Source organism: Mustela erminea, chromosome 15 (genome assembly GCF_009829155.1).
Source record: "Mustela erminea isolate mMusErm1 chromosome 15, mMusErm1.Pri, whole genome shotgun sequence".
In the NCBI taxonomy this organism is placed as follows: Eukaryota; Metazoa; Chordata; class Mammalia; order Carnivora; family Mustelidae; genus Mustela; species Mustela erminea.
The window spans coordinates 74,029,483-74,055,519 of NC_045628.1; the positions used below are offsets into that span (position 1 = coordinate 74,029,483).

At 44.5% G+C, this 26,037-nt stretch overlaps 2 protein-coding genes across 2 annotated transcripts in view; both read right to left on the bottom strand.

The window, feature by feature from the left end:
- Positions 1-11,611, bottom strand: part of LOC116574100 (WD repeat-containing protein on Y chromosome-like) — a 34,076-nt gene extending 22,465 nt beyond the window's left edge. The window contains exons 1-7 of the mRNA XM_032314619.1: positions 11,410-11,611; positions 10,940-11,186; positions 7,194-7,296; positions 3,177-3,283; positions 3,017-3,096; positions 2,093-2,147; positions 1,380-1,425 (exon numbers count right to left, since the gene is read on the bottom strand). Of these exons, the coding sequence (XP_032170510.1) occupies positions 1,380-1,425; positions 2,093-2,147; positions 3,017-3,096; positions 3,177-3,283; positions 7,194-7,296; positions 10,940-11,186; positions 11,410-11,611 (840 nt within the window). The remainder of the gene's footprint in view (positions 1-1,379; positions 1,426-2,092; positions 2,148-3,016; positions 3,097-3,176; positions 3,284-7,193; positions 7,297-10,939; positions 11,187-11,409) is intronic.
- A 5,427-nt stretch (positions 11,612-17,038) lies between these two features.
- The window catches only part of LOC116574101 (WD repeat-containing protein on Y chromosome-like), an 82,073-nt gene continuing 73,074 nt past the window's right edge, over positions 17,039-26,037 (bottom strand). The window contains exons 12-13 of the mRNA XM_032314620.1: positions 18,985-19,228; positions 17,039-17,682 (exon numbers count right to left, since the gene is read on the bottom strand). Coding sequence (XP_032170511.1) covers positions 17,481-17,682; positions 18,985-19,228 — 446 coding nt within the window. The 3' untranslated portion in view covers positions 17,039-17,480. The remainder of the gene's footprint in view (positions 17,683-18,984; positions 19,229-26,037) is intronic.

Here is a 26,037-nt window from a genome sequence, read left to right on the forward strand (position 1 = left end):
CACAGGTAGATTTAAAACTTAGCTGCAGTCAGCATTTTCAGCTTTCCCTGTCTCTGAATCCCTTCCCCTTCTCTAAGCCATAAAAAAAGAATTTTTCCCCCATAGAGCTGCTTATGGATGGCATTTCATCTCCTCTTTCCACTTTCCAGAGAGGAACTAGGGCAGAAAGACAAAGTGGGAGGAAGAAGGAAAAAAATAAAGGGCTGCGCAGTTGATAGGGAGGTTAACACTCAGTTAGGGATGTTAATGTGAGATACAGCTGAAGGCCCTGTACAGGGAAGGAGGGAGCACGCCAGCCTGTACAAGGGATAAGAGCACGAGGCAAGGTGTGGAGAGCTACGCGTTCAAGCCATGGTCTGCTTTGGATTCCCGGGGATGTCCTCTGTGTCTCTGATAGCAATTCTAGCTAACACTTTGTGGTATTGTGGTTTATGATAAGGAACAAGTATTTGGTCTTGGTCCCTATTTTTGGCAGATAGCTCCCAAAAGCTTTGGAATTTCTTTCTTTTTTTTTTTTTAAGATTTTATTTATTTATTTGACAGACAGAGATCACAAGCAGGCAGAGAGAGAGAGAGAGGAGGAAGCAGGCTCCCTGCTGAGCAGAGAGCCCGATGCGGGACTCGATCCCAGGACCCTGAGATCACGACCTGAGCCAAAGGCAGCGGCTTAACCCACTGAGCCACCCATGCGCCCCAAAGCTTTGGAATTTCTTAAGTCATGAGAGCATGGGAGGTCTCTGAAGTTGAGGGACAAGAAGGACCAGCTTGTGAGACTAAGCCCATAACCTGTGGGACCCAATACCAGCTCCAGGGAGATGGTGTCAGGATTGAGCTGAATTATAGGACAGCAGCTGGTGTCAGACACTTGCTTCTTGGTGTAGGACCCACCCCCTCCCAGAACTGTGTGCAGAGTCATTACACTTCTTCCCAGAGGAGAGAACTAGAGGGAAGAGACTGAAACAAAAAACATTTAAAAAAAGGTTTTTTGGGGCACCTGGGTGGCTCAGTGGGTTAAGCCGCTGCCTTCGGCTCAGGTCATGATCTCAGAGTCCTGGGATCGAGTCCCGCATCGGGCTCTCTGCTCAGCAGAGCGCCTGCTTCCCTCTCTCTCTCTCTCTCTGGCTGCCTCTCCGTCTACTTGTGATTTCTCTCTGTCAAATTAATAAATAAAATCTTTAAAAAAAAAAAAGGTTTTTTAAAGGGAGGAAGGGAAGGAGGGGGGAGTTCTTCTGTCTGTATCATGACTTGTAGTAAAGAGAAGAAGCATGAGGAATTACTACAAATGTTTTCAGTGGGAAAAGAATCCATGGGTTCTGGGGGGGGGGGGATGGCAATTGGAAGCAGGGTTTTGAATATCTAATTTTGTATATTCCACTTACAAAATATACATTTATTCTTCTGTCCCATCCAACAGCTATGATACACCTAGAACAGTAACAGAGTAGCACATTTCAATACTTAAGCTTATTACCTCTTTTTAATTTTTGCCTGCAGTCAAGACTGTGGTTTAATTTTGCCATGTCTTTGTGGATAAATGGAGAGAGCCAGAGAGTTTTTATGAAGAACAAGATAAAATGTAATTGGATAAATTAGGGTCAGTGTTTTCACTGGTACTTAAGGGATCTATAATTTCCAAGATCTATAGATGATGCTCTGTGAGCAGCTGCCCTCCCGAGGCTTACTCTATCCTAACAGCCTTGTTGAACCATGGAGGTAAGGCACAAGCAGAAACTGATCAGGAATTGTTTTCACCCATAGTGTTCAGGAGAGGATTTTTATTCTTTGACTTGTGGGTGCTAAATTTCATTACTCTAGTGATCTAGTCTGCTTTACTCCTTTAGAAAGCATTTGGTGGAGAGAGAGTGCTCCCTATCTCTACCTCTAAGCAATCATCAAAATGGGCAGAGAATTGCTTATAATATTCTAGAAGAGCCTAGCCGCTTGAATTACCATCAGGGAGCAACTGGCATCCTTAGAAATTCTTTGACCTATTTCCTTCTGGAAAATTCTCTTCACTCTCTTGGTGTCCTCCTCCAGGATAGATTTTGTATCAGAACGATGCCTCTCTATTTCCAAGCCAAATAAAACTCACTTATTTTGGTTCACCTCCACGTAGGTGCAATCACAGACTTCACTTTGCTTTTCATCTAGAAAGATCACATTATCAAAGTATATTAGACATTTTTCTTCACCGGTTCTTGAACCAGCTTGAACATATTGACTCAAACAAACTGATAACTGGGGAAAACTTCAGTAATGACTTTCTAGTTTTCAGACCACAGTTAGCTGTCTTTCAAGGCCCCACAGCACTGCTGGTTTCCGGCTACACTCACTGCCCTAAAAGACTGGCCCCGCCCGTGCTCAGCTCTGGGAGGAGGCTGGCCTTCTGCTGGCAGGACCCTCCATGGTGCCCGGCACTTGCTGAGCGAGTGAGTGAACAAGTGAATGCATGCAAGTCAAAAGCAGATCTGGGAATCACAAATTCATTACCCTGAGTGATTTTTGTCTTTCTTACTTCGACTTCATTTATATTCTCTGAGAGTTGAAAACCATCTGCCTTTTATCTTGCTCATACAAGGGTGACAGGCCAGAATTGTGGAAATTCTACCAAGATCAGGCACAGCATGTGAACTAGTGGAATAAAGCCACCTTGGGCGGGTGGGGGGGAATCACCATAACGCATAAAACAGACTAGCTTTTAGTTTGTTTGTCTAGATTTTGACTTGTGTGATGTTTAAAATGTTCGGAAAAGTTAAGCTCGTTCGAGACCTCAAATAGATATACCAGGTAATAAAGGACCAAGTGCACGAGGCTCAGCTGGAAGCACATATGTTTATGTAACATATGGCTCTCCTCAGTAGAAGTGTAGTCATTGGTAAAATGAAGTGCGGGGGAGAAGGACACAGGACTGTTACATGCATTCTAGACTCCAGCTCATTTGTCTCTTCTACACTGACAACAAATGTCCAATCCCACATCATTATGTTATAGGAACACTTGGTAGGAAGCGACTTGCCCTGTTTCAGTGTGTGCAGACAATGTCCGTTGTTGTAGCTCCATATTTTCAGACAGCCATCTCTGCCCCCGGTGATTAGCCTAGGAAACAGTCTCCTGTCAGGAAATCATGTCAAGGATCTCACTGCCTAATGGTTGAAGAGACTGAAGAAGACACATACCTTCTTCCACTGGTGTCGAAGGTCAGACATGTGATTCCAGCATTGCCATGAGCTCCAGTAAATCCAGACAACAGCCTTCCTGTTTCGAAGTCCCACACTTTTACCACCTGTATCCAGAAGTTGGTAACAAGTGACACAGAGAGAATGGTTATCAAATTAAAGGGAATTTGCATAAGTCTATTGTCTTGGATATGAAAGATGAAAATTTACCCTGAAAGTATCCATCTGTAAGTCCAATGCAAGTTAGCTTACCTCAGTGTATTTGTTTGCTGCATAACAAAATACCACAGAACGTGGGACTTCAACAATGGGCATTTAGTTTGTCACAGTTCTGGAGGCTGGAAGTCCAAGATCAAGCTGTTGGCAGGTTCGGTTTCCTTTGAGATGCCTCTTCTTGGCTCACAAACGGCCACCTTCTTATCGTGTTCTAGCATGGTCTTTCCGCTGTGCGTGCACACCCAGGGTTTCTCTATGTGTCCAAATTTCCTCTTGTTATACAGATACCAGTCAGATTGGATCAGGGCCCACCCTAACAACCTTGTGTTAATTTAATCCCCTCTTTAAAGGCTCTATCTCCAAATATAATCACATTTTGAGCAGCTGGGGTGACAACTTCAGCATACAAATTTTGGGGGAACACAATTTATTCCATAACACTCCGTGAGAAAATGAGAAAATTTAGAAATCTTTGGATAAAAATCTCCTGACTACTGAGGATCAAAGAAATAAGTGTGGATTGAACTTTGAGCAGCAAAATTTATTTGGCACCAAGACAAAGCCAAATGAGAAAAACGGCCCATTGGGGGGAATGGACATATCTTCTAAACCCTCAGCTTTAAGATATTGTTCAGTCCAACTAGTTTTAGGGGGGATTGCTTTCTTTCAGCCCCATCCCTTGGGCAAACTTTGAATGAGAATCATCTGTGAAGGGAGTGGGGAGGCATCTTTCATGACTTCGGGTAGGTAAGTGCCCACCCTAAGGAGAGCATCCGCTGGGGCAGGCTTTCTGGAGCCTGTACCCAAAGACAGTGACAGGAAGAGAGGGAAAATGCTTGAGGACACACTCTTTCTCAGAACTACTGAATGTTCCTCTTAGTCTTTCACTTTGTGAAAGAGTCTGCTTCATCAACCTAGAGAGACCTCCAGGTCTCTGATCCCAAAACCAGAAGGCATCCTCTCACTGTTGTTGATTTCAAATACCTGAGACCAGATTTTTGTAGTGTACACTTTGTTTCCTTCCCCTCTGTCCTCTTACAGTGTCAGGGTTCCCGGAGATGTCCACAGCTCAGGTACATCCATTGGCTCTCCTTAATATTGCAATAGAACCTTAGCATTACTGGGTTTTACTTTAGTTATTCCAACATTTGCAAACATCCCAAAGCTTCACAACATACAGTGATTTGTAATATGGTTGAGGTCCAGAATTGAATGAAGTACCAGTTGACATGGAAAAATTAGCAGAAGGGCCCAGAGTGGGGCAGATAAGTCCTGGATGACACCCAACAGAAACATCTTTCCTTTGGACCTGTCTTCCCATTAAGTGATTAAATAGTTACACGTTTGTTTCTTTAAAAAGAAATTCCCCCAAGAACACCACCAGCTACTGCAGGAAATGGGAGTGAAAAGTTTGAAGCGAGCAATTAAAATATCTTTAAAAATGACTTTAGGGTTCTATTTATAGAACAAAGAAAAGTCTAAACGTGCTATTTATACTTTTTAGGTGCATTTTGTGGATGGGATTTCATGCCCTAGCAGGGCTCCTCTAAGAACTTCCTTGCCTCAAGTGAGGCTTCCTTTTGAAGTTCCCATTCAATTAAACATATTAAAATGCAACCACATCCCAAATGAAATGTAATCTTGCTATTACATTTTAAAACATTTACAAAATATTTGTAGCCTTAAACTCCGTTGAAAAATTATTCATTATTCTTTTTTTAATTTTTAATTTTTATTTTTTTGAAAAATTATTCATTATTCCTGAAAAGTAAACTTCCATAGTACATATAACTGGATATATCAATATGGATGTGAGTAAGTTGTGGTTCCATTGTCATACATTGTAAACATTTGACTGAGTATTTATTAAGTTTACATGGTGCCATTTTCAAGCATAAAATTTTCAGAAGCATTAAAAGTTGGTGGTCCTTAGTTTTCTGCTGGGCAATTTGATAAATAAAATATGGTGTAGTGGTATTAATAACTTCAGGCATCATGAAGACCTTGGGCTACATTCTCTCCTCCACAAATATAGGCTGTAATATGGCTTAGATACTGTGAGTCGTGACAGTGGGCATGGGTTATAAAGATTTCACACAGATCTGCAAGGTGAGCAAATACTCAAATCAATAACTCAATTCAGTAAGTATCTGAGAGTTTACCAGCATGTCCCTAATACAGTTAAGAGCTGAGAGAGTATTTATATCTCAATTCAACATCTCCTTACCACCCACAGGCAGGGAAGATATGCGTTATCAAAAGCAATGCTATTGAAGGAGGCTGACTGTGTTAGCATAGAATTAAGAGCCCAAATGGTAATGGAGCCCTTCCTTCTGCCCGGGTGTGGGAGGGATCTAGGAATTTTTCTCAGAGGAACTGATATCCAGAGTTGTGCATTGAAGAATAAGAAGGGCTTTGACAGATCAAGAAGGAAGAGGAGTGAAACATAGATGAGCTGCAGATTGTCCTAAGTCCCTGGTGAATGATAAGAGATGGAAAGACTCACACGGGGAACCCAAAGCAGGACAAGTGAGAACTGAATCTAGCACCCCCTGGGAGGAACTAACTTGGGGGTTCAGGAAGAAGGAGGTGCCTGTATGAGTCCAGGGCAGTGAAAGCAAGATCTGTGGAAGAGAAAGCACTTGAGTTGGACCTTGAAGGATTGCTGTGGATTGTAAGAGAAGAGGAGAAAGCAGGAGATTCCAGGGTGGAGATTGGAAAACGTTGGACAGCTTCAGGGACAGGCTTGGGCAGGATGCTGAGACCAGAAGGTTGGCGTCCTTGGAGTCACAGGTTGTTCTGATAAATCTGGAGGGAAAATGCTCTTTTATAAGTAAGGGCCCCAACTATGCAGGAATCTACATTCCTTGAGATGAATTGAGACTGAGTCATCACAAAAAACTTTTGATCAACAGACCAAATAACCTATTTCTTTCAATACTTAATAAAACCATGGTGATGACTAATCGCTGAGTGACTGGCAAGAACATATGCAAAGACAACTGTGTCTCACTGGGAGCAATGCCAACGTGAGTGTGAACATGAAGAGCACAGGTCCAGACTTCCAGACTGTGGTGCCCCCCAGGGCGATAAAACCTAAAGACAGGGTGTGCCAGGCAACTGCAGGAAGAAGGAAAGAGGGCATAGCCAGATGGCCTGGGGCACTGGCTTATAATGCAAGAGCCTAGGACAGTGATTCAGAAAATGAAGAACCAATGATTTAGGTTTCAAAACACTTAAACATCTTGAGTATACTTGGGATATACTTGCCCTGCCCGCATTAGCTCAAGGACAGAAGGACATGGGTTATGGGATGTGCATGCTTCTCTGCTCTCACTCCTTATTCAAGGAACCCTGGTTATGTCCCCTCCTGTGGACCAGACACTGCGTCACTCATCTAGGGGCCAGCATGATCCTTGTGAGTGCCAGTGAACGGGGAAGTGAACGTGGAATACTCCATACCCTCAGCTCCAGATTAGAGATACAAGGTAAGTCACAGGGTTGTGTTAATCATCTTACATGACCAAGAAATAATACCATTCCTTAGTACCCGATGGGTCTTCCAAAGAGCTCACACTACAAGCTACTGGGGAAACTGTGAGCTCTTCCACCCAGCTTTCAAAGAAGAGTGTCCAAACAATACTTGATAAATAGTAGAGTTGAAGAAGTCTAGTAGAATTCTTAACCTCTGCAGCCAGAATGTCCCCGGAACATTCTGCTCAGCTCCAAGACGAGGACAATGGGGTTGGGCTCATGCTCACAAATCCATCATTGCTAAAGAAAGCAAGAGCTGATACTTACAGATGCTTCAGAGCAGCTGACCACCTGCCTGAAGGCCGGGTTGTAGCGGCAGCACGGCACAGGCTCTTGGTGGGAGACTACCAGGCACGGCTCCGACGGAGATCTTACTCAGGAAAAACAGAAAGGGTGAAAACCTGAACCGAAGGTATGCCATGGACACTGTGGATGAGGCATCTATTGGTTTATTAAGAAAAGTTAACAGGATAGGGAGCACCTGCATGGCTCAGTCAGTTAAGCTTATGACTCTTGGTTTTGACTCAGGCCACAATCTCAGGGTTGTGATCTCAGGGTCATGAGACTGAGGCTCCCTGTCCCACGCCCTGTTGGGTCCGGGCTCAGCATGGAGTCTGCTCAAGATTCTCTCTCTCTCTCCCTCTTCCTCCCCCTCTGCCCCTCCTGTGCACGTGCTCTCTCTCTCTCTCTCTCTCTCTCTTTCTCAAATAAATAAATTAATTAAAATCTTTAAAGAAAAAAGGTGAAGAGGATGAAAACAGGTCTGTGACCCTGGACAAATTGTTTAAATGCTGAAAACTCTAACCTTTTTAATCTCTTAATTGGGGATAATGTTATCTATTATAAAGGGTTGTTTTGAGTATTTGTTGAGAAAACCTATGGAATATCCTTCCCACGCACCCCCATACTACCTAATTGGCATTCAGCAAGCAGTAGCTGCTCACCATGAAAAACAATACCACATGCCTCTCTCTTATTTAGGGCAAGAGAAGTGTGATTTCCTACAACTACACAGTGGACCTTCTTCCCTAAGAATTTACATCTTCCCTCAAACAAACACCAACTGTACCATCCCATCCCGAGTCTTCAAGCCTGGAGGGCAGTGCTTCTCAATCACAACAGGAACAAGGCCCTACAGCATGCCTCCCACATGCACCCGGGGTCAAGGGCGCCTCTGTGTACTCAGGCCTTGCCTTGTGTGTCCCCTCTGTGAGGACAGGGCACAGAAGGGATAGCTCTAGGAGTTATGCAATCCAATTGCTTTGCACTCATTTGCTCATCTGTAAAATGGAACCCTTTATAGAAATTTTGTGAGGAGTAAGTGAGGAAAAGGATGTCCAATGTCTGGAGAAGCCTGGTGTGGGGGGAACACTTAATAAATGAATGTTGGTTCCCAGACCTACTGTTCTGTCCTCTCTCTTGATGGTCCTTCCAGTGCTCAGCCCCAAGGCTGGGACCCTAATAGGGATTTGGTGGTCCTGAAGCCTCCAAATTAGTGCCAGAAGATTCCCAGAGGGTGGAATCCTTTTCAAGGAAGAATAGCTTTTGGCAGAAGGAGAGGAGCACTTTCCCATGAACGGTCTCTGGACTGCTCCAGGGGAAGTCTGGCCTGTGGGGAAGGAGGAGGCAGGCAGTGGGGGTGCTGTCCCAGGGAGACAGTGCCAGGCCTGGAGCCAGAGCCTCTGGACCTTACCTACACCCCTTCCCCAATGTGGGGAGGAAGGCGTCGAGTCTCCCCCCACTTCACAGATGAGGACATTTCCAGAAGGCTAAGAAGGACCAGGTGACTTGATCAACATCACAAAGTTCCCTGTGACAGAGCAGGAATGGGCAGATGTCATCTGTTGCCTAAGGGTTGGCGCTAAGAGATTAGGGCGGTTCTGACTGCAAGGTGGAATTTCAGTCACTTTGCTTAAAAAAAAAAAAAATAGGAAATCAATCCAACAGGCTGTTTTTCTACCCACAGATGCCACATAGAACAAATGGCCATTGGACTGACTGTAGTCCCATCTTTCAGAGGGTTGCTCTGGCATCCTGAGCTGAGGGCGTGCCCTTGCAGGTCCGGCGGTAGCCTGTGGTAGGATGGCTGTTCTGCCCTGTCTCCCCATCCTCACTGGCTGTTCCCATGGCCTCAGGGAAACATGAGGAAGAGTGAGTCCAGGCATAGGCAGCAGCCTTACGTTCTGGACTTCTCAGTAGGGTTTTGATCCTGCAAAATCTGATCACTTTTCTGTAAAGTTATTCTTGATTTGTGATTTAACCACTGGACATAATAAACATATTTAAGGTTCCCCTTAGGCATATGTTCACAATTTTTTAAAGATTTTATTTATTTATATATTAGAAAGAGAGAGAAAGCACAAGAAGGGGGAGCAGCAGGCAGAAGGGAGAGGCAGAGGGAGAAGCAGACTCCCCACTGAGCAGGGAGCCCGATGTGGGACTCGATCCTAGGACCCTGAGATCACAACCTGAGCTGAAGGCAGACACTTAACCAACTCTGCCACCCAGACATCCAAACACATTTTATTTTTTCCTTAAAACCCACCTTTTGAGACAGTATGCTGTCATTTTTGTCTCGGGAAATCCAGTTGCCATTATCATATAGATGGGATGTGAACCCTGCAGACCACAATATTTAGCCTAATCCTTCTCTGCCTCCTCTCCTTAGTTTACAAAGACTCCGGGAATCCGTTATCTTGCCGAACAGTGAGAGGGAAAGCTGCAGGCGCGGAATGAGGGATGGATTTATGTCAGGGCAATAAGTGGGGGTAACGGAGTGGGGTGACTAATCATGGGCCAGGTTTGAACCGTGAGGCTGTAATGATGCTCCTAGTTGTGCTGCACAGAGGGCCTGAAAGTTCTCAAAGCACAGATGATGCATCCTGCCAGCCCTGCCAAGACCAGGGACAGGGGTGTGACTCACCCCAAGGCCACTGGGCCTAGGAAGCAGAGCCTTCTCTCTACCCCTCACAGGTGCCTCTTAGGAGCTCTGCAGGCTCTGGAGAAGGAAGACTAGACAATGCACCTCCTGTGGTCTAATTAAACAAACAGACAGACAAATTGAGCTCTCCTTTGCCTTCAGTGTCTCAGACAGACTTCTACCCTTCCAGTGGGAGGAGCACCACGCAGGGGGAGGGAGAGAGCCGGGCATCCTGAGAGGCATTCTAGTCCCAGCTTTGCTCCTGAGTCCCCGCTCGACCTTGAGCAATTCATTCCCTTCTCCAGGCCTCTGCTCGCTCATCTGTAAATCGACAGCAGCCTTGCCCTGGGTTACTTGTGGGTTCCCGGGAGGTAGGATTGAAACTCCTCAGTAAGACCTAGCAGTCTCAGTCTAGCAGGACGGGGACGGGCACTGAAGTGGACATTCATGCTAAGGAGATGAACGTCTCAATGACTACCCATAGCGTGAAAAAGACAACAGGACACCCACTTTCCTGGCCAAGGAGGAAAAGAAATGTGGCTTGCAAAGTTGTGCCAAGGAAATCAAGATGGACTCATTTGTAGAGGAATCAGGGAGATGGGTCTTGAAGGCATTTGAGCTCCCTGAGACTGAGGCCCCGGGCAAGAAAAACCCACTAGGGGACCCTCCATAAGGACTTGTCCATCACTGGAGCATGTGCTGTCCCTACCTTGCTGTAGGGACAGGGTTTCACATGTGGGTCCCTGCTGCAGCAAGTGGGTCTGATGCTTTTGGACTGAATTAAAAGCCCCCGGGAGGGGGAGGCTTGGGTGGCTCAGTCGCTTAAAATCCCCCGGGACTTCTTGGACAATTCACTAGAGAGGTAGGGCCAGTGGGTCAATAAAGGTTCAAGAGGTAGATTTCGGAATTTTGGGTAATCCAAGGAGGTGGTACCGGAATAATCAATGGGAAATGTTCAAGGGAGCTCACCAAATACATGCTGTGAGATAAAGACATGGGGCCATAGAGCTTAGGAGCTCCTCCAGAGATCTCAGCTATGGATGGTTCTATAGAAGTTTGCAAGCAGCCTGGGGCCAAGAGGCTAACCTCATACCTCAGTCTCAGGTGTAGGAGTGCCACCGTGTTAGTGGCCACACACAGCGATCTGGATTCAGGGAGGTAGAGGCAGGCTGCGAAGTCCCCCTTAATACCGCTGGCTTTGGAGGATGCAGTGAACAAGCAGCTGTCCGTCTCTAGATCCCAGATCTGTGGCGGGGTGGGGGTGGGGGGCGGGAAGATGAGGAAAAAAAGTAATTGGAGGTCTTGAACAGGCTGCTTTGCTGCCTTTCCAAAGCTGTCACCTGTGGCGGGGGTCTGGTTAGGACTGACCTAAGTTTAAAAACTGCTCCACTCTCCCCTCGCCCAAAGGAAAATGTTCAAAGTGCTTCCTTTCCCTTCTGCATTTGTAAAGGAAGCAGAAAGGAAGCTCTTGTTCCCTAGCCCCTCTGCTATGCTGAAGCTGCCCAAAGGGCCAAGACACCTGTGGCCAAGCCACCCTGGAGCTGAGCTTCACCACTCCCCAACCAGGAGCCGCCAGTGTCTTCTCCGCTCCTGGAGTTTTGATATCGTGGAGTTTTGATATCGTGGGTCTGATGGGCACACAAACTACCTCTCTATCCCCTAGATATGTTCCCATTTCGTAATACACTTCCTCAAAACCAGCCCTGAGGCGGATATTTGGAGGGCTCTGGGAACAAATCTCAGCATGGCTATTGAGTAAGGACATGGAGGTCCAAACCACCCCCCATTCTCCCCACCGCCTGGGTTGGAATCCCAGTCCTATCACTTAAAGGCTCTATGGCCTTGGCCATATTACCATACCTTTCAGTTTCTTCTTCTATAAAATAGGGAGACTAATAATAATGCCTATCTTACAGGATTTAAAATCTTGGGGATTTTTAAATATTAATTAAAAAATAGTGTTTACCATCACAACTGGGCCATGTATAATGGTAAATGATTAGAATGATAATATTATTGTTAATCATTTATTGGGATTATTATGCAAGCCATGCCACAGCTCTTGTATTATTTTAAGGTACTGCAATCTGATGAGAGCACAAGGGATGGCCTCATCCACAGGGAAGAGCAGATGGGCCAAGTGTAAAACCGGGAAGAAGGAATCATCATGGAGGCAGCTGTTGTTTAGTGAGCTAAGCATTGCGTTACCTGCTTCCCATGCATTGTTTCATTTACTCTGTTCCAGGTTGAATTCTGTCTCTCCCCTCCCCTCCCCGGTCTGTACGTTGAAGAACCCCCAGTATCTCAGAGTGTGTCCTTCTTTGGAAATAAGGTTGTTGCTAGTGCAACTAATTAAGAAGAGGTCAAGCCGGAGTAGAGCAGACCCCCAGACAATATGACTGGTGTCTTTGTAAAAAGGGGAAATTCGGAGACAGACACAGAGGGAGGGAGAAGGCGCAGTGAGCAGCTAAAGTAGGAGTCCTTTTCAGACTTCTCTCCCTCCAGAGGTGCGCTGGAAAATTTGAGGACTAAACTGGGCGGGATGTACTTGGGGCTTCTTTCCCCTCCTTTGTGACTCCCGGAAGCGAAACAGCTAGCAAGAAATTGGAAGTCTTTACCCAGTAAGTCAGACTCTTATTTGTTGTACTTACACTGTTGATTTTCCTTAGTTCTCCCCAGCAGGTAGCAAAGCCATCTAGAAAGTTCTAGCATCCTTTTTCATCTGTGATTTTAGGTCATGGTGTAAAAGGCAGGAAGCAATACACTCTGGCAGGCAAGTATGGGGGTGACAGTAGCGATCAGGGTAAAATAATCCCATAGAAACATGATCCCAAGGAGTACTTGTTCAAGGGGCATCCCCCACTCCTTTCGGGAGTATTGAATTGTTTGAAAATGCTGATTTTCTTAGATAGAAATGTAACACACATAGTTTTTTTGTTTGTTTGTTTTGTTTTTATCAGTCACTTATACCACCAGGGGAATCCATTAATCTGGTAATTTCTTCTTACTTCATGAGGTAATGTTACTGAAAGAGAGGAAGTTTTGATGAGGGGGAGGATGAGGTAATTCTGGAGCCTGGCAGAGTGATCTTAGTTGATGCTATAGAAGGACCCCTGTGAGGTCTGTGAAAGGGAAAGGTAGGAAGGAACTCTTCCTACTGCTGTTGAGGTTGAGTCGGCAAGTTGGCATTACATCCCCAAAGCAGTTACAACAAATTGACATCACTGACTTATGTATGGCCTGTCCAGCACCCTCCTATCTTCTGTTAGGAGAATTGCCTCTCTGATTGCAAGCAGTAGGCAAGAGACCCAAACTTGGTCAATCTGTGTCTTCCCTTAGATTTTTCCGGCTGGAGCTGATAGCGAATCTGTAGTTGGGCTGTGAGTTCAGACTGGGAATATTAATGGTCCCCACATTCAGAAGGAGATTGCTTTACTGCACTAGAAGTCAATATCAGTGTGCACCAAGGAAGTATAGGCAGAGAGCATGGGAAAAAGAGTGCCATGCTTGAACCCAGCTGTCCATGAGGTCATCTGTCTGATGATCTGGTTTCAATAACCCATAAATCCGCCTTTTTTTAGCTTAAACTACTTGAGTTTGATTTTTGTCTCTTTGGCTCAAAAGAGTCTTACCGAGTAAAACTACTCTGTGGTGAGCACAATTCACCCATTATCTTCTATGAGCACAACTAACCTACAAGGTGGGGGGTCTTTCTTCCATTTTACAGTAGAGTGACCAATGTCCAAGAGAATTAAGTCACTGAATTCAGAAGGGTTGAATAGTTTGTCCAAGGTCATCTAGTTCCTGGTAGTTTCAGAGTATGACTCAAGTCTGTATTTCTCCAAAGCATGCTGTCTACCAACCCCCCAATGCAGGCTTCTCTGTCCACAGTGGAAAGGAGTTGCTGGGGAGTGCACACCAAAATAAGGGATTTCCTGCTTTCCCTTCACCCAGAGTTATGAATTCAGTGGTGGAGTGTGAGAGAAAGTGATGGGTCATTTATAGCTGGGATTTTTAAGAGGCAGATATGCCGTATCTGCTGTCATGCCCATTGTCCTGGGATGAAGAAGACTCTGAGAACCTAGGGACTTTGCATGAAGACAGCATGGTTTTTAAATGGGAGAAGAAAGTACTCCTTACTGGGAGTACCGGCCTTGGGTATGACAGTAAACAGAAATAAATTTCTACTGTCTCTACCCATGGAAAATACAGGGTTTATTTGTTACAGTGGCAAGCCCTACCTTAACTAATATACATGCTATCTTCTTTCAGGAAATAACTTTCTTTCTATGCTAATTCCTGTTGACACAAAACAGCCCTCTTTGTAGTGTGCAGTATTAAATTCACGGAAAATAACAAGTGAAAACAGAAAACCAAACCTGTCACTTTACTCTCCTTTAGGGTAATGCCAGAAACTAGCAGACTCCTAAAACGTTTCATGTGTCCCCATGATATAGAAAAGTGAAATATTTGAGCTGAAAAATCAATTAGAAGAATGAAGACTATCTGATCAGGCATGCTAGAAATTTAGCTGTTTGGTTCCTGGTTGATTACTTTTTATTTGATAGGAATAATGTATTCTGAAATAAATTACACACCATATTTCCAAGATAGGATTTCAATATATTTTAAACACATTTTGGGAAGTGATTCAATATGCCTGAATCATCACAGGCAAGATGCTAATCTTGTAATCATGATTTTAGATTGGAAGAAAATGGAGAGGCACTAGGAAAAGAAAATAGGATAGGAGACGTGTCCTCACATACAGAATTATGATTATCTGGTGGTGCCAAGTTTTAAGGAAAAAAAAAACTCATTAAAAATATGAAGTCTCCAACTTTATGGTTTTGGAGGATACCTTAGGATAGATTCAATTTTCAAAAGAAATCAAATATTGAAGTCCACGAGTCTTCCTATTTTAATCAATTTTGCTTGGAGGACTGAATTGAGTTTGGGTCCTAGTTACATCACTGACCATGATCTCAACACCTAATTTTGTGTCAAGTGTCCTCTTGGTTGTCAGGACATGGACTCTGAGCTCACTCTACGGGAGCCATGTCAGACCCCACACACAGTGAGAATACACTTCTTGAGGCTTTTCTCCCCCTTGCTCACTCTTGCTCTCTTTTCCATCTCATCCCCTCCACGGCTTAAAATTTCATCTAAATGCTAATGACTTCCAAATTTATATCTCTAGCCCCGATGTCTCCCCTCAACTCAGGATGACTCTATCCAACACATACATACATAACTGAGCTCCTGGTCTGATGCTCCTCTTCCCCACCATCTGCCCCACCATGTCTCAGTGGGCTCTGGCCCAAAGCCTTGGCATCTCCCTTGACTTCTCTATCTCTCCCTTCCCCCCCCTTTACAAAATAATAGTTTTATTGAGATATAATTCACATCTTACAAAATTTGCATTTTTAAAGTGTATAATTCAGTGGGTTTTAGCATATTCACAGGGCTGTGCAACCATCACCACTGTCTAACTTCAAAACATTTTTATTATTTCAGAAAGAACCCCTAGACTTGTTAGTGGCCACTCCCTGTCCCACCTCACTGCATTCCCCCAGCAACGACTAAACTAGTTTTTGCCTCTGTGGATTTGCCTATTCTGGGCATTTCATACAAAAGGAATCAGCCAATACATGGTCTTTTGCGACTGGCTTTCACATAACATAAGCTTTTTTAAGGTTCATCTATGTGGTGACACGTATTAGTGCTTCATTTCTTTTTGTTGCTGCATAATATTTCATTGTATGGATATGCCACAGTTTGTTTATCCATTCATTTGTTCATGGACACTTGGGTTATTTCTACTTTTTGGCTGTTATGAATAATGTGCTATGAATACTCATATGTAAGATCTTATGTGAACATAAGTTTCCAGTTCTCTTGGGTTTAAATCTAGAAGTAGAATTGGTGGGTCGTATGGTAACTCCATGGTTAGCATTTAAAGAACCACCAAAATATTTCCCAAAGTGGCTGCACCATTTTAAATTCCCACTAGCAAGATATGGAGAGCTTTAATTTTTCCACATCCTTGGCAATGCTTGTTATCATCTATCTTCTGATTTTAGCCATCCCAATGGGTGTGAAGTAGTAACTCATGGCGGGTGTGTTTTGCATTTACATAATGACTAATGATGTGGAGGATCTTGTCCTGTATTTATTGGCCATTTGAATATTTTCTTTGAGGAAATTTCCATTTAAGTCCTATGCCCAGGATATTCGTGCATTTATTGTTGAGCATACAGATTTTTTTTTTTTTTTTGTATTCTAGAGGCAAATCCCTTATCAGATGTGTGATCAGCAACATTTTCTCCCATTCTGTAGGTGATCTGATCACTTTCTTAATGGTGTTTTCTGAGGCACAAGGTTTTGATTTTGACAACATCCAACTCATTTGTTTTCTTCTTTTGTCTCTTGTGTTTTTGATGTCACATCTAAGAAATCATTCCCTAGTCCAGGGTGATGAAGATTTACTCCTATGTCTTCTCCAAAGAGTTTTGAAATTGTAGCTCTTTTTACATTGAGGTCTATAGCCTTTTAGTTAACTTTTGTGTATGGAGTGCAGTAAGGGACTGAAGTCCTTAACTGAGGTATAAGCAGGTCTGCTTTCTTCTGAGGCCTTTCTCTTTGGCTTGCACATGACCCCCTGCTGCCATGTATTCACATGGTTGGAGATGATTGGCCCTCCATCTCAGCGTGCTGATTTCTACTATAAAGACACCAATCATATTGGATTATGACCTCATTTAACATTAATTAATTCTTTATAGGCCCTGTCTCTAGATATAGTCACTTCAAAGGTACTGGTGGTTAAGACTTCAACATATGAATTTTGAAGGGACGTGATTCAGCCCATAGCATCTATAAATCATTTATTACGTGTGTAATCGATAAGCTCATTTATGTACCCATGCAAAGCAATGACTGACCTGTTTGAGGCTTCAGCATTCCTTTGATTCAGACCATTCTAAATTCCCACCCTCTGGCCCCATGATATTAGAGAAAGAAAGATGGATGAAATCATGAAAATTTTTCATATTCTTTGGAAAAGCTTATGAAATGATAGCTAAAGCAAATCAATAAAATTTCTTTTCTTTTCTTTCTTTTTCTTTTTCTTTCTTTCTTTCTTTCTTTTTTTTTTTTTGGTATATAAATACTGCATTACAAAGGTCACGGGACAGCTGAATTTTAGAGGTGGGTAGAACCCTACATATAGAAAGAGGTGTGAAGGCAAGCAATGCAGGTGATGTTACCATGACCTCTACCAGGGCCAGAAGTGCTTAAATTCTAAGGCTTACAGAAAACATTTCAGAAAGGGCCCACTTGCCCTATGCGTATTGCACAATAAGATAAGCACTAGTAGCGAGGGCCAGCTGCCTCCCGCATGTCCCCATTCCATCCCTTATTCCCCCTCTTCATCCTCCAACACACTTTCTCCAGGGGAATCAGGACAGCATGCAAACAGGGGCTGAGATGTTTCAAGGTTTACTCATCCCAGCAAAACACCCGGTACAGAAAATTCTCTAAGACACTACACTTCAATTGCCCACATATCTTCCTTCTCCAAAGCAAACCCACGAATGTAACCACCATATGAGTATCTGCTAATGCAGAGACCTCTAGAGCTGCAAAGATGGGGAAAGAAAACACCAAACAAACACAATCTCTATCGGAAACTGTTGGACAATGCATCCAAAATGTGAAAGGGCAAAGACCTTAATAGTGTTGTCGGTGGACATGGAGAATATTTTGTTATCCTCAGCAGATACATGGATGTAGATCACTGGAGCCGTGTGGCTTTTCAGCATACCTGTTGGTTTTCTAGAATGGAAAAAGAACAGATGAACACCAAGCAGTTCTAAGTGCTATTTCTAAATAAAAATGCAAGACTAAACTTGGCCCGGATCTGGCAGTTCTATTCAGCCTGGAGGAGGGTTATGTCTCCTTCTGAAATCACACAAGTATATATCTTGTGTGATAAAAGGACTGAAGCAAATAATACCCAGTTATAGCAACACAACTCAGTGTGAGATGAAGCTCTGGGCTTTGTTTCTCCAACTGCTGACAATATCACTATAAAAGGAATAAACGAGGAAGAGCACAGGGTGGTGTGGGAATAGATTCTATGGCACATGGTTGCTTTATGCAGGCCAGAGTTAACAGTATTCAGGTCTTGGAGGACTGTCTTTTTAATGTCAGTTTACTTTAAGGAGCTCTGAGGGATTGCAATGCCTTCAGGGTCGCAGGGCTGGGTTTGTAGGGAGAAGGTGGGGAGAAGAGAGGCAGGTCTGAGGTTGAAAGAGAGACCACAATGTCAATTTATAACATTATTGGAAGGTAAGCAAATTGTTCTCCATCACCAGCCAAATGGGAGTCTAAGGTAATAGAAGTAGGTAGAAAATCATTTTTCTTTCTTTCTGTTTAGACATTGTGCGGAGCCCTATACATGGATGACCTCATCTGTGACCTTTATTTCTACCAGAATGGTGGGGATTCCTGTGATCATCAATAATGAGGAGGACACTGGCTATATCTCTTGTGCTGGGTCACTGTGTTAGAAGGTGACAGGAGGAGCACCAGATCCCACGTGCCCTCCACCCCCCATGGTGTTGCCTCCACCCCTGCCTGTCCCTGCTGAGGGACATGGGTCACCTTGCAGGTCCTCCACTGATGCCTGGTACAGAAGCTCAGCGAGGAAGCATGGTGCACCCTAGGTGACTTGTTCATGTCCCCAAATCCCCACTATCAGTGCACAGGATTTCTATTCCCCATTTTCCACTCTCCTTCCGTCTTCAACATTTACCAATGGAAATGGCATAGGATTTTAGAATCAGTCAAAATGTGTGTGTACCCCAGTTCTGGCATTACGTCCAAAAAGTTATTTAACTCCTCTAAGCTTCAGTTTCTTCATTGGTAAGTGGGGCTAATGAGTTACTTATTAACCCCAAAGAATGAGTCTTTAGTGGGTACCAACGGAAGTTTCTCAGGCTGAGTGTAGGGGAGACCAGTTTTGGACAGGGCTTCGTAAATTATCCTAAAAGGGAATTAGTGATGCCCTGTGTTGCTCTCATGTACTTTATTAGATCAATGGCATTTAGGGTTGGAGAGAGAAAGAAAACTTACCCAGGCAGATAAGGATTCCAGACTCGAATGATTCGATCCATTCCCCCTGTCAGCAGCAAGTTCTTTCTTTTACAGAATGAAAATGCCTTGACTCCTTTGTAGATGTGAAAAACAGTATGATCACATTCTGCCCGCCTTTGGGGCAAACCAAGGAATGCTTGTTCTCTTCTTGCCTCGACATCTTTTCTAACGCCCCTTATCTCTTTCATCTTTTGCTTGACATTTGTTGTTCCCGTAGTGCACCCTAAAAATATTCACAGAAAAACAAAACACAGCCTCTTAATATGATCAATTTCCTAACAAGTTGCTGATTTTTAAAGGTCCTGGTTTTGCTTTCAGTGAGAACTACTTTTTTCTTTCTCTTTCACCCCCTGGTGTTACACAGTGGACAGTCCGAAGGATGAAAATGGTATCAGTAAGAACAGCAAGATTCATTTCCCCTCCTTCTCTAGAGAGAGCCAAGAAGGGTCATCTGGGGGAAGGAGGAAGTGTGAAGAGGGCCAACTCATTCTGAGGAAACTGTCTTCTAATAAATCTGAACCGAGTACCACGCACTGTGCCGGGGTCTCTCTGTACACGATTTTGTTTGAACCTCCCAGAAACTCAGTGAGACAAGCACCTGTCTTCCATGGGACAGGTAAGAAAGTTTAGACTACGGGGTTTAACAAACTTGTCATTAACAAGGCAATAAAACCACGTCTCAAATCCTAAATGAGGGTTCATTGAGTTGACCTATCAGTTTCATCCACGAACCAGCCAACTTTCTGCTACAATTATTTTGACATATATTTTTAGCCAAATGACTTTTTGGCTTACAAACCTACTGAACAGTAAAATCAGAATAGTAGCAGCATACTGAAGCAATCAAAGGTCTTCCTGTCTGTATGAGACATAGTCTCACCAGATGATCATGAAAGAAATCCCCATCTAACTTACCCTGACCCCTGACCTTAGCTGTGTCCAAGGTGACTGAAGGGCATCAGATGAAGAAGATGGAAGACTATTTCATCTTCCATCCTTGCCTTGTCCCCATGCCCAAATAAGAATTCTCTTTCATGGTCTGTGATGTCAGTTGAGAGACATCAGGGGCTGGGCTCTTCCAGGGATGATTGGTGTTGTTTGGATGACGTGTGTGTTATCACAAGTTACCAGTTCAATTGTTTTCCAGGAACAAGGAGAAGGGTCTGCTATTCGGGAAAGCTGGACCAAAGCCAGTGCCTGCTTCATCTCAGAGGGTTGTTCTTCTTCAGTCCAGCAGACTCTCCTGAAGTAGGACTCTGATGCAGATCTGCTGAGTTTCAGGAGAAATGGGACGTGTCTATTTTCATCGGAAACTTCCAGAATTTTAAAGTTTGATGCACAGTTTCAAAACACGATCCTGTTTTTAATCTGTCTGTGGCTTCCTGGCCCACTGCTGCCTCTGGAGATCTCTAGTTTGGGAGCATGCTGTTGCGGGGGAGGACAGGAAGGTGTCTGGGAAGGGAAAGGGGGCCATGATCTTTCCACTTCTTCTGAAACTTTTTCCCTCAGAGTCACCTGGCTCTTCTCCAGTCCATGAATTCCATTTCCAAATGACTGGGGTATGTGATTTCCACCTTGTTTGAGGCTACAGTCTGAGTGCTAGGACTGTTGATGGTGAGTTGAGGAGACACCCTGCTGTCCACAGTTTCTCTTAGCAGTGGTAGGACAGCTAGCTAGTCCCACTGGCCCTGTCCTTCCCTTTCTCCTTTGGTATGCAGCAGGAAGGTAAACAGCCTTGAACTCAGAGCTCTTTCATCTGCTAGACAGAGGGGAGGGGAGGATAAGTACTGAGCGCAGATAATTACTTAAGATGGCAGAGTGAACCTGTGTATCTGGGTGAGCACTTGCAGTATCAAAGCAATGCAGAGAACCTTCCTCAAACACCAGTTTGATGCTTTCACCCTCTTGTTATGAGCAAATATCTGAAACTTCTGAGCAGGTGTGTCACTTTATTTTTATTTTTTTAAGTAAAAGGAGAGCAGCCAGTTCATTTGCATGATCTCTAGCGGTTCTCTTCCAACAGAGCCAGACAGAGATACATGTTTAAATGGTTGTCATGGAAACCAGAGAGCAGAGCTCTTCCCCAAGGTCTGAAGGAAGATGATGAAAAGTTTAAAGCAATCACCATGGAAACCTAGAGCAGATTCAAGGCAGGTTCTGATCCCCAGCACACTAGCTAACAGATAAGTCTTCGGGTGCTGGAGTCCTACAGGAAGGTAGATTCTGTGGCTGCTAACACCAGAGCTGACCCAGAAACCACATCCACAGCTCTGGGCTCCCAGAATCCCATAGGATTGGCAACGAGGTGGGCATGTTTCCTCAAAGCTCAGACTTTCACTCTTCCTCTTTTGAGGTAGATCTTGGAGTCTCTCCTACCCATCCTTCCTTTTATCTTATTCCTCCTTTCCATCAGTTTCCTCAGTGTGGCTGGAACCCACAGCTCTGCTGTGACAAATGGAGCCCTGCCCAGGTCTGCAGAGGGGACACATTCAAGGCCCAGACTTGGTTTCTCCATGGCCTAGCCTTGGTTTCTCCATGGCCTCAGGCAAGACGTATCTCCCTTTGATGTTCACTAGTAACCAGAATGAAGTCAGAGATTCTTATCTTTGATCATCTCAAGTAAACGAATGCACTTGAAACCACTTCTTACTCTACAGAGCCCGCTAGTAAATCCCATTTAAGGATGGGATTGCTATAGCACCCTGTGGAGGAGTGTGTGTGTGTGTGTGTGTGTGTGTGTGTGAGGGCACGTGTGTGTGTGTGTGTGTGTGTGTGTGTGTGAGAACACATGCATAGCTGATGGAAGCAGTGATGTGAGTGTAGGACACTGTAGGGACATGCTTGGGGGGGCAGTAGATGGGGAGATGGAAAGGGGATAGAAACAGGAGGAAAATACTTGTCACCACAGAATTTTACGTTTCCTGGAAGGCAATGCTTCAGAAGACCACTTGGGGAGAGAAAGGAATGTGGTTTGAATTTTGACCACAGGTAAGTCCATTCAATAAATATTTAATGAGCACCTGTTATGTACCAGCACTATTCCTAGCACTTGAGACACAACAGTGAATAAAACAGAAACCTCTATCTTTGTGGGGCTCACCTTCTGATGGGGGAGGGCAAACCATAAACAACAAACAAGAGTTAAATTATATTCTATTAGAAAGTGATTGGATTTATGGATTTAGAGAAGGGTAGAACAAGGTAAGGAAGATTAAGAACACCAGGAGCGGGGGGGGGGGGGGGGGGGGGGGGGGGGGGGGGGGGGGGGGGGGGGGGGGGGCTGGACTCTTCCAGGATATGTATAATGAAGTGGGCAAGGAGGGCCTCAGCCAGAAGCAACGCCTGAGGGAAGACTTCAAGGAGACAAGGGAGTGAAAGATGTAGACATTTTCAGGGAAAACCTTCCAGGCAGAGGGAAGATCTGGTGAAAAGATCTTAAATATATTCCAGGAGACTGGTGTGAGTGGGATGGAGTACAGGAGGGAGAGATGTAGGAACCAGGCCAGAGATGTAAGGGCTGGGTTGACACACAGGGCCCTGGAGGACTTTGGCTTTTACTGTGCAGGAAATGGGGGCCCAATGGAGGATTTGGATCTAACGACATCTAATTTTCTAGGCTCTCTGGCTGCTGTGTAGAAAAGAGCCCATAGGCGAGGGATAGAAGCAGGGAGAATCATAAGTCTCCTGTGGTAATCCAGGGGAGATAAGAGAGTGAATTCCACTAGATGGTAGTGGGGGCGGGGCTGGGGAAAATGGCCAGATCCTGGATTCAGTATGAAGACAGAGTCAACGGACTGGATGTGGACTGTGGAGGTGAGTGTTGAAGGTGACTAGTGGGTTTTGGCTGGAGCTACTGGAAGGATGGACCTAGAACTAACTGCGTTGGGGAAGGTGGTGTGAGGGAAAAGATGTGGATCTGAGTTTGGATTTAATTTTGATGTCTATGAGACATCCAAATGGAGAGGTCCTGTAGAGAGAGATCCATGGCAGTTGGAAATGCCAGACTGAAGTTTGGGGGTAGCGTTAGGCTAGAACACATGAATTTGGGGAAGGACAGCAATGGTGCTGGAGGGGCATCACTGAGGTTGATGAAAACGGAAGAGAAGAAGAGCAAGGACAAAACTCTGGGACTCCAGCAGCAAGTCATGGAGACATGCAGGAACAAAGGCCAGCTTGCAGTGGGTCTTAGACAGATTGGAAGCTGAGAGCTTGGACAGTGCAACCCCAGGCAGCTTTTACCAGGGGCCTGGCTGCAAAGGCTCTCTGAGCCCCAATGTTTTCATCTTGGTACTACGTCCGAGAAACTACAGGGGTGGTAACTGGGTTGGGGAAGGCGCTGACTCTTCTATCACAGACTTGTCTAGATCTCTAGAGACAATTAATCTCAGTTCAGAGTATGAGCCACTTAGTGGTCCTTGCTTTCTGGAACATGAGAAGGAAGAAGGGATGGACAGGAGACTCATGGCAAAATTAGGGATCAAGGAGTGTGAGCAGGATGGCTCCTTAGAGCTCGTATCCAGCATTTTTATTGAACTAGGAAGGAAATGGAAGCCTGAGGCCATAGCTCTGTTAGTTGCTGAGCCGGGGCTAGAACTCAGAGATCCTCATTCTGGATTTGTTGTTTCTGTTCTGCACAAACACTGAATTTTAGCTGCTTCAGTTTCTGAAGGCTGAATTTAAGTTTCTTAGCATTCATATCCATGATCATTCCAGAAAACCACAATTTCCCAGTTCCAAGAACATCTGATGAAAATTCCCAAGAAATTTCTTAGCCACTGAACATCTCTTTCTAACGCGTTGGAGATTTAAATGTCAGTGAATCAGAAATGTATAAAGGAAGATTTCCTTGAAAGACAACGTGAGCTCAAAGTCTGAATCAGAGGTAGAAGGGGCCTCGGAAGCAAGGTGGTATTTGATAGGAGGCTGAGATCGCAGGCATGACTCATGACTGATTTTTCCATGATGTTCAGTGAAATTAGGACAAGATTCTAAAGGAGAGGAGGAATAAAGAAAAAGAAAAAGAAACTCCTAGGATTTCAGCCTTTCCAAATCTCGGAAATGCTCAGGCACAGCTAGGCTGAAAGGCATCACGAAAGAAACGGCTGTCGTCATTATGTGGGTGGTTGACTTTTGAGTCATTTTAAAAAAGTGTTAACTATTTTATTCATTACAAATGCACTGCTCGGAGAGTTCTAAGCAGGTCCTGAAAATTCAGGGGTGAAGCTGCAGGAAGGAAAAGAGGAGGTGAGGGCCGGTTAGAAAGGCCAAGAGAAAAAGGTAAAGATCATCCCAGCAAAGGAAATACCTGCAAATGAAATGAAATACCACAAGTCATGCCTATCCTCTCGGTGAAGAACACACACCTCCTGCCTCCTTAGCCTTCCCCTTCTCTCTGCAGCAAGCCTGGCTGGGCAGCAGTCATGAGTGTCTGTGTCTGAGCCCTTCACGTGTTCCTTTCTCAGCCTGCTCCTGAGCCCAGGTATGCGAGGATTCCATCCAGGGAACACTAAGATGATCGAAGGTGGCTTTAATCGGCCACAACTTTCTCTCTATGCCATGGTGGACAATAACATATCTTTTCTCTGCAGAGATTTATTCTGCTCCAGGGTCAGAATTTTCCTTTTGAAACCAGGCTGTCCTAAAACAAGTCCCAGGAGCCGAGGAACAGACTTTCCTAGCCTAACTCTAGGGGATGGCAGGTGGTCAACCAGCCTTGGGGTCAGAAAAACTGGACTTGAGTCCCAATTCCACCTCTTCTGGTTAAGTGACCTAATGGGTCACTTAAATGGGTCAAAAAAACCGTTGGCTTATTTGTCCTCACTGGTAAAATGGAGTGTGTACACACAATTCATACCTCACCTGGCTATCATGAATATCATATAAGAAATATAGTGCATGTGAGTGGTTCTTGCCCTTGACCACAAATTAATGTCACTGTGAAGTGTCCAAAGAATACAGATGCCTAGGCCATTCCTCCTTGAACAGTGGATTTAAATCTTTAGAATCACTGGTGGGGCGAGGGGCGGCTTTTAAAGGTCCTGATACCTAGGTTTTATCACAGACCGATGAGGTCAGAATATCTGAGGATAAGACCCAGGCAACCAGCTTTTATAAAGTCCCCATATGATCCAATAAGGCAGCCCAGACTGAGAACCACTAATGAATGTGAAAGTTCTTTATAAATTAGTAAGTGCTAAACACATGGAAGGAATCACCATCAGTATCATCTTTGAAATTAAGTATGGTGATCATGATGGTGAATATTTGTTTGGGTCTTTCCAACATACTCTCAAGGGCTTCACAAGGTAAGTATGAAGTTTAATAAAGGAAATGTGAGGAATTGAGAAGATCTTCAAAGGACAAATTAGCAGAAAAAATTTTGAAAAATATTAAAATAATATAAAAATGATAGAAACATTTATGTTATTGTGATTAAAGGATGTTTCTCAGACTGGACATGTGCACAAGTCACCCTTAGTTCTTTTTCAAGTGCAGACTGATTTCATTGTTCCAAGAGGAACCTGGGACTCTGCAATTCTAGCACACGCACAGGGAATGCCATTATTGTAGGTCCGATGACAAGCACAGGCCTTGAAGACACAGGACCTGGATTCCAGGCCTTGGTCTTCATTTATGAATGTGAGACTCAGTGCAGTCTTCACTCTTTACTTTTTTGTCACTAGTAAACCCCCTCTTCCCATCCCCACTTCCGGAAAGTATACCTCTTCCTACGTCATGTGGCTGAATGGGCACTGCTAAGTTCTTATTGTCCCTGACTTTCCTGGGTCAATTGACTTGCAATTGTCCCAAAGATGGGCCCAACTGGTCCAGTGGGAACCTTCCCAGGGGCAGCGGGACTGGGGACTAAGAGTGGCAGCCAGTCTCTGTTAGTGTCAGTGACATAAGAGATGGGCTCTTCATCCTTTGAGGGAACTACTGTGCAGAGGAGAGAGAGAGAGACAGAGTCAGAGTACCCTCTGAGTCCCTGCTTCCAGGACTTTCCAATGCTGGGTTGCACTTCTGCCCTTCTCA